The sequence below is a fragment of the Larus michahellis genome, chromosome 3 (genome assembly GCF_964199755.1).
Source record: "Larus michahellis chromosome 3, bLarMic1.1, whole genome shotgun sequence".
NCBI lineage: Eukaryota > Metazoa > Chordata > Aves > Charadriiformes > Laridae > Larus > Larus michahellis.
In genome coordinates, this window is record NC_133898.1 from 56423600 (window position 1) to 56438151 (window position 14552).

At 36.1% G+C, this 14552-nt stretch overlaps 1 protein-coding gene across 5 annotated transcripts in view; it reads right to left on the reverse strand.

The window, feature by feature from the left end:
• The window catches only part of PACRG (parkin coregulated), a 247888-nt gene that overhangs the window by 103712 nt on the left and 129624 nt on the right, over nt 1-14552 (reverse strand). For all 5 annotated transcript variants that reach the window (XM_074580292.1, XM_074580293.1, XM_074580290.1 and 2 more), the window contains exon 4: nt 5170-5341. In XM_074580292.1, the coding sequence (XP_074436393.1) occupies nt 5170-5341 (172 nt within the window). The remainder of the gene's footprint in view (nt 1-5169; nt 5342-14552) is intronic.

The following is a 14552-nucleotide window of genomic DNA, read 5'->3' on the forward strand; positions in this document are numbered from 1 at the left end:
AAGAGATGTTAACTAAGGAGGAACGAAGTTTTCTGATGATACCAAGTTATTCTGGATGCCAAAGATAGGGGCTGGTTCTGAAGAATTGCAGGAGGACTTTACAGTACAGAATGACTGGGTGATAAAATGCCAGATGAAAATCAGTACTAATAAATGTTAAATGTTAATAAATTAATAAATTCAGGAGAGAATAGCTCTAATTGCAACTTAAAAAGTGAGAGATGTTAATTGCAGATTTCACTTTCCAAACATGGATGAGATTTCTCGTTATGGAATGAGAAACACAGTTTCTCCTCATAGACAGGGGTAAAGAGGAGTAATAAAGAATCCAGTTTCCATACCATTTGAAACTGCTTGAAATGACCAGTTTTGAGCAGAAGAATCTAACGTAAACCTTCTAATTGCAATCACTTGTACTGGTTGATGGAGCCTACAGGGGAGATTTGGTATTTAAGAATCAAGATGATTTTTTTTTTAATCAGAGACCATTGCTTTCTTTAAAAGAATTTTTAGTGTATAAAACCAAGTTTGTTTAGAGTTGATTTTCAGTCTGTGATCTTAACAACCAGAACTGGTTCTCAAGAGCAACAGTCAGTCAGGAGGAAGATAACAATTCCATTAAAGGTTTAATTTACTTTCTGTAGATGACAGAAATCAACTTACATGATTTGCAGAAAGAAAAAGACTACAGCCCAGAAAACCATATTTATTCCATAAAAATATTTCAGCATCCTGTGAAATAAGGAAGTACTTAATGACTATTAAATACTCTTAAATACAGTGAAGATATACGAGGAGAAATATAAATGTGCTTAGAACAACTGCTAGCAGCAGGTTCAACTTTACTTATCTAAATGCAACAATTACACTGATTTGACATTAAATGTGAATTAACTACACTGTTGTCCAAGAAAACGATACACATTTTACATGCAAATAGAATGTGGAGAATAAGAAAACAGAAGTCAGTTTAATTTAGAAATTTATTAAACAGTAAAAAGTATTCTGTAGGTGACATGGAAATTTTCAACAGTTTAAGGTATCCTTGATCTACTGTGTCACCGAAGGGATTTTTAACAGCATGGAAAAACCCTCAAAAAGGAAAACGTCAATGTTCCTTAGGATGGAGATTATTCTTTTTGGACTCAATCAGAAATGCTGGTCTGCCGAGTCCAATTGTGTAGAAACAATACTTATGCTTAAGTCACAATTTAAGCGCAAAGATGTGAGCCTTATTGGCTTTTAGGCCCCAAACCAGATTGCCTACATGTCCATTTTAGGCTTCACAGCACAGAACAGAAAAGGTTCTGGCAAGTGGGTGATCCAAGATGCTTAAGTGTTTACTTTCACATTGTTTTTTTCATTAACAAAGCTGCATCAAGATGTTCCTACTGATTATCTCTACTCACTCTAGCTTCTGTGCTGTTGCATACTATTCCTTCATTTGTGACAGTACAGCTATAAACTAGACCATTGAAATGATCAGAGTTTAAAAGTAATGTCACTGAAAATATTTTGGGTTTGTGGAATGGAAAATATTTCAGAATTGGTGGTGGTGGTGGTTTTTTTTTAACACATCTAGATGTGAGATTCACTGAGTTGCTCCACAAACAACTGCATTAGCAGAAGTCAGTTGCAATGAACTGGCGTGTGGGAGCTAGAAAAATTGGTCACTTTGTGTGTGAAGGGGTTGGAAACTCCTATAACTATGTTGCCAGCAAAGAAAATGTAAATGGTAGCATGCTCACTGCCTTTGAAAGGAGAGGACGTGCTTCCACACACTGTGTTGGATGTCCCTGATGTTACTCATGGAAACATCAGGCAAAGGTGTAGAAAATTCCTGCCCCCTCAGTGTTTATGCCTGCATGTGTGTCTCACGTCGAATCTGGAGGACTCTGCAGTCAGGAATCTCAGAGTTGCAGAAGCCTGATGAAAGCAAGTGAAAGGATTTACAGCTTTTCTGATTTGGCACTTGTTATGGTAAATGTAATATTAAAAGCAATAATTTGTCCAAAAAATGAGTATCAAAAGGAAATTTACATTGCCATAATGACTACACAGAATTTACAACAGGAGTTTTCCATTGACAAGCACATGGTACAATAGGCACCTCTCACTCTCACACCCCTTTTCTTGGCTATTCTTGGCTGGCTATAAGTAATGGTAGGCCACAAGTGAGTTTTAAGATACATCAGTGCATTATTGGAAGACATGGTGGGGCCAGACAGATCCCTCTGTTCCCTAAAAAAAGGGAACTCTCACGTGTCCTACAGGCAGCTTTGCTTGCCACCCCAGAGGTGTGTGTCTGGGATCTGTTCTGCTCTCCGCTGCCAGTGGAGTTTGTGATGTGGGGCAAAATTAGCATCCTTCTACCTCTTTACCTATCTGAAATATGAAAATAAAAATATGTATCTTTCTGGCAAAGAAGATATTCTGCTGTGTGTTGTCAATCAGAACTTTCATAATACCTCTACAAAGTACTTTGCTATGGCCATATATCTCAACTTATGAATCTTTGCTCTAGTTTAAATAACTCAGACAATGGGTTTGCCTCCCCTTTCTGTGAAAGAGAGTGAAAAATGTTAACACCTTAAAGTATTCACATTTTCTGAGTTCGGATTTCTTAATTTTTAGTTGGATTCATTACAAGTTTGACATATACACGTAATTTGTTTTTTCCTAGTTTTTATGCCATGCAATGACTACATTTATAAACTATTTTATCATGTTTTGCCACTGCAACACAGAATATATTTGGAATTTTTATTTGGAGAAATCAAAATATATTTTGAACATTTTTCTCTTTGAGAAATCAGTGTCTCCGACCTGAGATTTCTTTTCTTCCTCTGAATTTCCAAAAGAAAGAGTGTCTTTCAATGTGCCAAACAAAAATAAGCAATTCTTTTTCAAATAAATAGCATATTTGAATGCATATAATATTCTATATATATATGCATATAATATTCTTCCATATTACTTTAATCACATTTCAGATATTTTAGGAAAGGAACTGGACCTTTTAATTTCAATTATCTGCCTTTTGTTGTTAGATGTCTCCTTAAATCATTAAAATATAATACAGAATACTGATATTTCATTTAAAATGTTTTTAGAGAGCAGTTCTTTACTAATATTTTCCTTTGATGAACGTGCAGGAGAGAAAACTGCTTTTAAAAGCATTCTATCTGTGGAGTTATTTTTCTGTCTTTCTTTTATCCCTTTGCCCTCCATCATATATATTACCCTGCCTAACAACCAATTGATTCACTCTTTCACAGTAGAAATACGGTAGTGGTCTAGAAGAAGACTGGTTAATCAGATATAACTCACCCAGTGGGACACTTTAGAAACAGTAATATGTGTAAAACATAGCTGAGTTTATTGTGGATGCAGCTGAGTCACAGAAATGTATAGCTCTGACTACACTCCTATATTACACAGTGATAGCAATTTTAAAAACTCTTAGGAGTACACACTTTTGGGTTCCTTGAGATGGTGGTGTGTTTTTCTAATAGTAATATGGCTTTAATTGGGAAGAAGCTTTCATCATTGATAATACTTAGGCTCTTCACACATTAAAGCTGGTACAGAAGCTTTTTTTAAATAAAAAAACAATTAGCACTGTACAATAAAATAAAGCAGAACCAACAACTTGATTTAGCTAGCATATTCTTGAGTGTTTTCCAGCATCATAAATTATGACTTGATTTCAAAGACTATATATCAAACCCCTATAAATATCCTCACCTAGCAGTCTCTAATGCTAAAAGCTGTGTAACAGCTAAAGCTTCCAGGTAATTATTTCTAAGCCAGATTCTGGTCTCAGCAAGACTTTTAAATCCTAACTGAGTAGCTACTATCATAAAATTGCAGTCTTTTCTGAAGAAACGATTTCAGCTTTCAAAGAAAAAGAAGAAACTACTATAAATATATTTGGTTGGTGTTGTAAATACAGATTTAAAGAAATGGCATGATTTCTCTATTTATATGTTTCCTTTTCAGAGAGAAAAAAATGCAACATTGTTTTCACAACCTTTCACAAGTATCACTTACAGAGTAACCATTCTGAATATTATATATTCCTTTTGACATTTTCAAAATCTACAGTAAGATAGAGATTATGACATCTATAATTAATCTTTTTAAATGGAGAATAAAATGAATGAAAAAGCCACAATTCTGACCCTTCCAACACTCTTATTTCAATATTATTGGTCTCCGAACTACATGCCCTTTCCCCTTTTCCAAAACTGTATTTGACTCTATTCATTCTGCATCACAAATACAATGACTCCGTTTTGTTCTGTATCAGCATGGATGCTGAATCACCTTAGGAAAATAGGAAAAAAGACAGCAACGATACCATTCATGATCAGCAATAAAACAGAAACCAAGTTTCTGTTTTAACTAACTTTTCTAACTAAAGAAGGATGGTGGTTCAGAATAATATCACTTCAAGGTACTGGTCTAAAAAAACAGGAAGGACAAAACAATATATCTGAAAGACTAGGTTTTTCAAGAAAATAAGTTTTAGTTTTAGTGGTATTATAATTGTATTAAAATAATTTATTATCTTTCACATATTTTTTCTACAAAACCCTACGTCTGAATATATAAAAACTTCAAAATTAATATTTTTTAAATGCCAAAATTTTACATACAACATTAATTAGTCAGGCAGAACTCCCAGTTTAGATAGATATAGATATATGTACAGGCAAAGTAATGAGAATGATGACAGAAAAGATATCTAGTGAATAAGTATGACAACTGTAGAATAAACAAAAGGACAAAAAGAAACATAATTCCCTAAGTTTCACCTGTTGATTTCTCCTGTCATTTTAGATAAATTAATTTATACAATAATGGATTCACATAATAAATATACAAAATCAGGTAAGAAAATGTCACTTCACATTTCCAAGACCAAAAGCCACGTTGTAATAAGAAAAATACTAACCAAGCAGTCTGTTCTTCTGGATTACTGCATGTACCAGGTGACTGAAGGCATAAGCCTTCTGGGCTTATGCCTTACAATTTACTCACATTTGCCATAGTCTTCACGAAATACACACTCTGACATGTTTTATTGCTTAATTAGCAACTTATCAAAAATCTACACTATATAAATGCAATTTTAGGGATTTTTTTTCCCACATGTTCACCTACTTTTTATTGGGATAATGAGCTCAGGAATGACAGGAAGAATCTTGTTTCCACCATGTTCCAGCATGTCATGGATTCCTTGACGAGCAAAAAAGTCATATGGAAACGTCATTTCACAAAGCCCATCAAAAAACAAAGGTAGATAGTAATGATAGTCCAGCTTTTCAATCTCTACCTGAAAATACAAAATAAACAAACAAATTAATGCAATTTTTCATTACTAACACAACGTGATCAGGCCAAGAGATAACTCATGCCATCTACATAGGCGTGTTTAGTAAATAATAATTCATTTTGTATCACTGGAGAATATCATTAAGTCTCACATATGGTTTATGGCCAGATATTGAAATCCAGAAATATTAAACCTAAAGAAAGGAATGAAAATGAGTATGCCCCCATATATTGTCATTTTTTGATAAGTCAGTACCAGATTCTGATATTATTGCTTATACACCTTACTTCGTAAGTTACCCATAGGAATAAAACCAGCCATTTTAAGAACAAAATTCTGTTTATTTTAGAAAAATCTGATCTTCACTTGGAGACTCAGAAGAAAACCTACAAGAAAGAATCCTGTAACCAACAAATATCCAGCACAGCACAAATATCAATATTTGTACAGGATTCCCAACTTTATAGGTATTAACATAATTTGTTTTCCTATTCATTTCGGGAGCAGAATTCTAAAGAAATTCAATGGGTCTCTACTGTGAAAAAAAGGTAGAGAAATTAGGTACCTATTTCTAATAGGAACCTCCCTCCAATTCTGAAATACAAAGTGTGCTAATCTTCCCAAGTTAAAGACTTCATGAGGGATTTTGCACGCTATCCTAGTTTTCTTCCCATTTCCTTCTTCTACCCATCAGCACTCTGATATTACACACACTTAGGACAGCCAGAGAGAACCAGAAGTTGTTTTCTTTCAGGCTGTCAAAGCTCCGAATACAGCTAAGAAGTGATTCAACAGCAAAGCACTTTCTCTGAACAGAATATGATCCTCAAAATCACTTGGAGATCGATCCATCTCTTTAGGCATCCACTTCCATCTTTAAAACACTGCTTAGCTGCTACCCTAGTTTTCCAGTGAGACTATATTTTGGAACTGGGTAGATGCCTCCTCCTTCACGTCTAACAAGCTTTGTCACATAGACTAAGCTGAAGCTCCAAATATCCTTAAAAAAATTGTCAGGTTAAGCAAACAAATACCCAGCTCTGAATTTAGGGCCAGTAATCACATTCTCACGTGAATTGTGGAAGAGATATCTGAAATAAAGCCACCAAGAATTGAACTTGGGTTTTACAATTCTTGTGTAAATTCCATAGTCAGCAAGTAGCAGACATACATTCCCTGTTTGCAGCTATGATTCATTTTCCTTCCTGCTTGACTCTGTGCAGATCTGAATCCTGGTCTTGCACATCTTAGCTACTGACTTGACTGCTTCAGTCTTTCATGTTGAAACTGATCCATTCATGAATAATGAAAATTAATTGAAACAGACACTTGAAATTAAGTCCTTTACATTTGCTTTGACCATCTCACTATTGGCAGGCATAGTGCCAATTACATATTTGCATCGTCTCACCTGCACTGATTGTTAATCTCCTATAGGAGACTAAAAAGAACAATTGCATAATACCTATTCACCTACGTGAATGAAATCAAGTCCCTGTAACGAACCATGTAGAAGAAGAAACAAATGAAACTCACATTTGCTATTTTCACACCATATATGATGGCTTCTCTGTAATTTTTGCTCATTGGCTTTTTGCTTCACAACAAAAAACACCTTTCTCAGATGCTTTTAGGGTAAATATCCCAGGGCCAATTCATAAGAAAGTTCAAAAATAACTACACGAAGCAACCTGCCATGAAGATCTTCACAGAACAAGAATCAGAAGACATTTAAATTCCTAAATTGATGGGGTTTGTATTTCTTGAGGACATTTAGCATGCTACGGACAATACTTTTGAGATGGTAAAGGAAGTCTGCCCCCAAAGTCACTGAGAAGAGAAGACAACAATGTGGCAACTATGAACTTCTGATGACCAAGCCTAAATCAGAGGCCAAATTGCTCATTACAGCAAGAAACTTGTATCAAGTAAGAAATGGCCAGGCAGTCAAAATATCATTGACAAAAAAGCAGGACCAACAAGCAGCACTTTTTTCCTGTTCTCTGTCAATAGGACAATAAGATGTTCTTCAATATTTTTAGGTTCTAGTTTGTAGTTTATAAGATTATTAGATTGCATTTTTTGTTACAGAATATTCTAGTTTCGGAAAATAGAAAACAAAACCTACAACACCTACTTGTGTCTGGGGAAAGCTTTAAGATGTGAAAGAGACAGATACAATTAGTATTGTGTGGGCTTTTTTTAAACTGGGGGAGAGGCTGTTTCACAAGGAAAAACACCTTTATCAGATAATGTCTGATTAGATTATTTATTTTATTTTTAGAATCCATTCCTTACATGGATTTTTGACAACTCTTTCAAAATTACAAACTATTTCTGTGGAAAAATATCCTTGATGGATACACATCCATGTTAGACTACTGAATCAGGATTTGCAACTATTTTGCTCAAAACACATATAGTAGAAGCTCTACTTTCTTTTCTGCCACTCTTCACTAATATCTCCTCTAACTGTATCTACCAGTTATCTTTCTTCTCAAAGATGTGATATTTCTGATACTATGAGCAATTTTTCTCAGGTGGTCTTTGCCCTTGAAATATGCTTTTTCTGTTTCAGATATAAAGAAAGCTTATGTGTTCAAAAGCTTGTCAATGTTTTTCAGTGATAATAGCTGGCCAATAAAAGATATTACTTTTATCTACTGACTCCGTCTTACAGTCATGCATTATGTATATGTATGAATGATATATTAACTTTAAGGTGAATATGATTTCTGTGTTTAAAAACAAATCGGATTTTTACACATGACACAAAAGCTCTATTATGAAAAAAATCTCTACAAAATATAAGTATGAGAAGCTGTTGATCATAAAGACCATAAAAAAATTTGTGTGTACTCCTCACTTCTCAATTTGTTCCAAAACCATAAGTGTCTGGCAACTGGTATGGCTCTGAAAAGGACTCTGATTTATAACTCCTTTCTTGAAGTGTCAGCTGTCCAAGCATACAGCCAATTTTTACTTAGCATTTTGTGCTCGATAATAACTCCCACAATATGGAAGCCAGAAATATTTTGCCTTACATTCTACAGAGTGAAACCCTTTCCTTCTGTGTTTACTATTTAGCTGTTAAAAGTAGCTATTATACAGCTGTGCAGAGAAAAATGTGATTTTTCTGTTTACGCCCACAAAATTCTTTTGTTTTTCACATCCACCCACAAAAAATGCTGATTAAAGCCCAAATTCTTGGTAAAACTTTTCCATATCTGATAATAACGCTGCAACCATGGATTTTAAGACGAAATCTCACAATAACTATGAACTTCTGTACTAGTGGTTTGTAAGTTGTGAGAACTCAGCCTCTGAATTTTCAGTAAATAGGCCAACTAATAAAAATTGATATATTATTATAAAAGATGATCACACAACAAAACCAACTGTATTGTAATGAGTAAAATCTTCTGTTTCATGAAACTTCCATGTCACTTATGTATACTACTTATGTATACTAGGTGAAAAAGAAACAACATACAGTTTATAATTGCTGCTTTATCAATATGTATAACCAACGCACAAGGTGGGAGGAAACTAATGGCAGTATCACCAGCAGAAAATCTTGTCCAGCAGAAAATCTGCTCCTATGAAGCAGCTCATAGTGAGAGGCAAGTCTGCTGAGATAATGAAAACACAGATAAAGAGTCTAGGTTGTATACACTAAAAATAAGCTTCATGGCTAATCTGCCTTTTAGATGAAGAAAGCAAGCTATTTGAAAGAACTTAAAGGTTTGACAGTAAGGATGCTATTGGCCTTTCTTAAATAATCATATTCAAAGTAATTTGGTAATCTATAAGGCAAACCTGAGTTTTAGAAGGTAGTGTTTAAGATACATGAACAAGTTAATTTTCCATCTCATTTCACACAACTGATTACATAATACTATACGTCTTTGATATGATTACCCAAAAATTGGACCTGATCTCCCAGAAACATTATATCTAACTGTTTATGTACTCATTCAATGTCTTTATCTAAGGTATTAAAATTAGGTATAGTAAAAGAAACTCTGGAATTGTTGGCTTGATAAGGACAAACAAGAGTTTTTATAAGGATTGTAAAGATTTTGGGAGGTTTCTTTGGTAAAATAATAGTACCTTTTAAGATTTGTTTTCTGCTCTATACAAGCTATTTCATCTCTAATTTCTAGGTTGATGGAAAGAGAAAAGCGGAAACATTCTTGAAGTGTCTCGGTTTTGAACTTCCTTTCTTATTTTTCTTCCAAGACTTCTTTCAGCCTTCTTTCAAGGTTTCCTTTTTTTTCCCAATATCTTCTACCCATAGTCAAGATGAAGCCTGTACATTGCACAGGCTTTGGATTCTTGCTTTTAGTATACTTGTCTCTTGATTCATAAGAGGATGTTAGTTTTAATCTCCACTATGGAGCAAGTAATGCTCACTAGTATTTTCTACACATGATTAGATGGAGTTCCTAATACGGTAACTTTGCTTATGGTACTTATGGTTCAAAGAATTGTTACATAGTTAATAATTTTGAATTTACTGCATTCCCTATTGCCTCCATGTTGGTTACAAGAGTAATGCTGTCATCAATAAAAATAGTTGAGAAAAGCTAGGGAGAGATATTGTTCTATTTTATATAATATAGCAAGATATAATTCAGTTTTCCATAGTATTCTCTGTATCTTGATGTCCTATTGCTCTTTTAAATGAAATTGGCAGACAGTAACATTTAAGTCTGAAAACTGAAGAGCAGTATGATGAAAAGGTTCCCAACTATGATGTGCACCTTAAAGTAAATGTAGTTCTAAACTCTTTTCTCTTTCTCATTTTAGGGGCACATAATCAATAATTATTTTCTAGATATTATTCCTATCTGCCCAGTGAGGTTCCTTCTAGCTCCAAAATGAAGCAATACAACTCTGTCCCTGCAGACTAATTGCCCCGTTTGCCTCCCTCCCTCTCCATTGCTTTCTCTCAGCTGACATTGCTGCCTAATCCGTGTGGATTCTTTTCAAAATACGGGGAAATACTCATAATAAAATACACCCACTTACTTTTGGCTCATTCTTGATATGTATGAATCAGAAGCATGACTGAAACAGAAGTGGTTTGAATAAAATTATTTGGCAATATGGCAAAGCCAGTTTATTCATAATCTACTGTAAGCAACAATGGCTAGACCTGGATATAATCAAGACCTCTGTAATATTATTGAAAAACAAATACTCACATTTATGTCATTACAGCAGACTAGGGCTACTGAGATGAGGAAAATTAATAGTCAGGATGAAGGTCATATTGTTCCCTAAATAGGATCAATGATTGGGTGAGAAATGGGGGCAAGTAGAAGGAAGATCTAAATTTGTGTGAACTCCTCCCCAGCTAGAGACAGGGTTAAAAACCAGCCTGAAATCTCTTCCTATAAATGCAACCTAAGATTAATTTTTATTTAAGAAATGGGTTCTGAGCTACATATGTGAATCTCTAATAGTCTGTGAGCTGTGCCATACAGAAGATAATCTAGGACATTACTGGGGGGAGGGGATTCTATCCTTGCATTTTCATAAATCTTTTTAATTGTACTGCCTGGATTTAGATTTTATAAATATACACTTCCCCGATAATACAGATCAGGCAGGTCTTGCCAATATACGGGAGGGACAGCAGGATGACAAAAAACCCCTGGATTATGAGATATAGGCCTTATAGTATGACATGCAATGTTAAATTGACATACTAATAGCTAGGATTTCTGCTACAGTATAGGAGTTCATCAGTGTGATGTAGTAAGACAGGAAAAAAAGCTGAGCAGACTAATTAATCACTATGATGCAGATATGAAAAGGGCAAATACTATTTTAAATTTATGAGATATTTCTAGTATAGATAGAAAAGCATTAATGCTACTACATAAAGCAGTTGTGAGAGCCTTGTTGTTGTTATCATCAATTTGCCCTAATATAAAATATCTAGATATTATTCCCGTTAATTCTTCATTGGAAATAACAGGGACACACTGATATATAGGAATACCCCAAACTGAAAAAAGTAAAGGAAATGAAGTGTTTGCTAACTTGTTCTTATTTATTTGGATTCTGACCACATTAGATTATCCGAGTCTAGTGATTTCTAAGAAAGCGTGTATAATATACTATTATTCTAATACAGCAAATAGCTGTAGACTACACTTAAAGGATTACTTTCTTTTAATTGACGGGTAGCATTAAAAATAGAAGATGAACGCACCCTGAGAAAAGTGCTCTGTAAATATGACTCTGACAAATGTGGAACATACTGGCGAATTGTTTGTGTGAAGCAAATAATGGACCACATGATAACCTCAGTGGCAGACGAAAGTATCTCCACTACTTCAGAATGTATGCTTATATAGTTACATACTTCTTGCTACTCAAAGGCTTGCTGACATACCCAATTGTTCCATTTTTTTCCTTATATAATTTATTAATACGTTGTAAGAGTTCCACAAACACAATAATCTCTCTTATTTGCAATTGCCTAACAGGAGCATTACAGGATGTGTAAAGATAACTTGCACTTATAATAGCCATGCAATATTATATGTATCATATACACCTACTTTGAGAGGTGAGTGGGAATTAATGACTCCTCGGGGTCCATAGCCCTGTGGCAGACTAAGTTACAACCTCAGCGGCAACATCTGAGAAATACCCCCCAGCTGAACTTAGGCACCAGCAAGAAGCAGAGGGTAAACTCTATTCATAGAATCATAGAATCATTTAGGTTGGAAAAGACCCTTGGGGTCATCGAGGCCAACCATCAACTCCACTCTATGAAGTTCTCCCTTACACCATATCCCTTAACACCACATCTAAATGAGTCTTCAACACATTCAGGGATGGTGACTCCACCACCTCCCTGGGCACCCTATTCCAGTGTCTGACCACTCTTTCTGTGAAGAATTTTTTCCTCAGGCCCAGCCTAAACCTACCCTGCTGCAGCTTGAAGCCATTCCCTCTTGTTCTATCGCTAATTACCTGTGAGAAGAGACCAGCACCAACCTCTCTACAATGTCCTTTCAAGTAGTTGTAGAGAGTGATGAGGTCTTCCCTCAGCCTTCTCTTCCTCAAACTAAACAGTCCCAGCTCCTTCAATCCCTCCTCATAAGATTTATTCTCCAGGCCCTTCACCAGCTTCGTTGCCCTCCTCTGCACTCGCTCCAGCACCTCAATATCTCTCTCGTACTGAGGTGCCCAAAACTGGACACAGTATTCAAGGTGTGGCCTCACCAGTGCTGAGTACAGGGGGACAATCACCTCCCTACTTCTGATGGTCACACTATTTCTAATACAAGCCAGGATGCCATTGGCCCTCTTGGCCACCTGGGCACGCTGCTGACTCACGTTCAGCCTCTTGTCAATTAGAACCCCCAGGTCCTTTTCTGCCAGGCAGCTCTCCAGCCACACTTCCCCAAGCCTGTAGCGATGCATGGGGCTGTTGTGGCCCAAGTGCAGGACCCGGCACTTGGCCTTTTTGAAGCTCATACCGTTAGCATTGGCCCATCGGTCCAATCTATCCAAGTCTCTCTGTAGAGCCTCCCTATCCTCATGTAGATCAACACTCCCGCTTAGCTTCGTGTCATCTGCAAACTTGCTGATGATACACTCTATGTCCTTATCAAGGTCATCAATAAAGATGTTGAACAGAAATGGTCCCAACACTGAGCCCTGAGGGACACCACTTGTGACCGGCCGCCAGCTGGATTTAACTCCATTAACTACGACTCTTTGGGACTGCCCATCCAGCCAGTGCTTGATCCAGCAGATCGTATGCTCATCCAGGCCATGAGCCGCCAGTTTTTCCATGAGAATTCTATGGGGGACAGTGTCAAATGCTTTTCGAAAGTCTAGGTAGACAATGTCCACAGCCTTTCCCTCATCCAATAATCGGGTCATCTTGTCATAGAAGGAAATCAGGTTCGTCAGGCAGGACCTGCCTTTCCTAAACCCATGCTGACTAGGCCTGATCCCCTGCTTGTCCATTATATGAGTTGTAATGGCACTCAAGATGATCTGCTCCATGACCTTCCCTGCTATCGAGGTCAGACTGACAGGCCTATAGTTTCCCGGATCCTCCTTTCTGCCTTTTTTGTAGATGGGCGCTACATTTGCTACCCTCCAGTCCATTGGGACCTCCCCAGTCTAATGGGGACTTCCCTATAGAACGCACAAAGGATCACAATTGTAAGGAAGAAACTTCCAATTTTGCAGACACGTAATTAGACATCAGTGGACACCTCGTCTCTGAAAAGGAAAGCAAAGAGGATAATACAGTCCCAGTAACAGGCAAGGGGAGGAGGCTAGATAGAGGTTACACACCCCACACCTCGCCCCCCCAACCCCTGAAGGCAGAGTTTGAAGGTAAGACAATAAGGAGGTGGCTGCAAGACTCTCCCACTACCCTTTTAAGGAAGATATATTGAACTTCATTTATTTACTTTGTGCAATATGGAGTTAAATTTAAATTTTATCAGAACAAGAGTGGACCAGTTTGTCCATCCTAACAAAACACATACAATGCAATATGTCAGTATAGAACTAATATAAAATTGACTTTTTGGAAAAAATATTCATCTTTTGCTCAAAGAATGTTTGCTACCATTTTGATAAGATGAAACCTAACACTCTCATGTAATTTTTCAAGAATTAATTGTGAGGTAAATCAGGAGAGAGTGTCAACTGATTCTATCCTATTTGGAAAACGAGTGGCCAAGTGATTGTGTTCTTATTTTTTGGTGTTCATTTCCTTTATTCATGCAAAGCTGTCTGTCAAATTAAACTGAAATTATTTGGGCCTAATAAAAATAACATAAATCAGAAAAATTAGAGATAAATAGGAACACTGGGACAAAGACACATAGAAAAAAGTGTCTGTGGGAAAAGTTTAAAGCAATTATCTGAAGATTTCCTTTGTTTTAAAAATTAAACTATAGCATAAAATACCAGAAAACCTTTCACAAATGTAACGCACAACTAGAAGTGTCCATCCATCCAATGTTGTCATAAGTTTCAGACGTACGCATGGTGAAAAACTGGCAGGTTTATGGCTTTAGAAATTGCGGAAGCTTATAAAACATGTCATTAAACATTATCATTTGCGTTTTCACACACAATATTTTTTTAAAATGTAATAAAAACCATGAAATCAAATGGTTCAAACACAAATTAGAATAGTGATTTTTCTACATTAAGA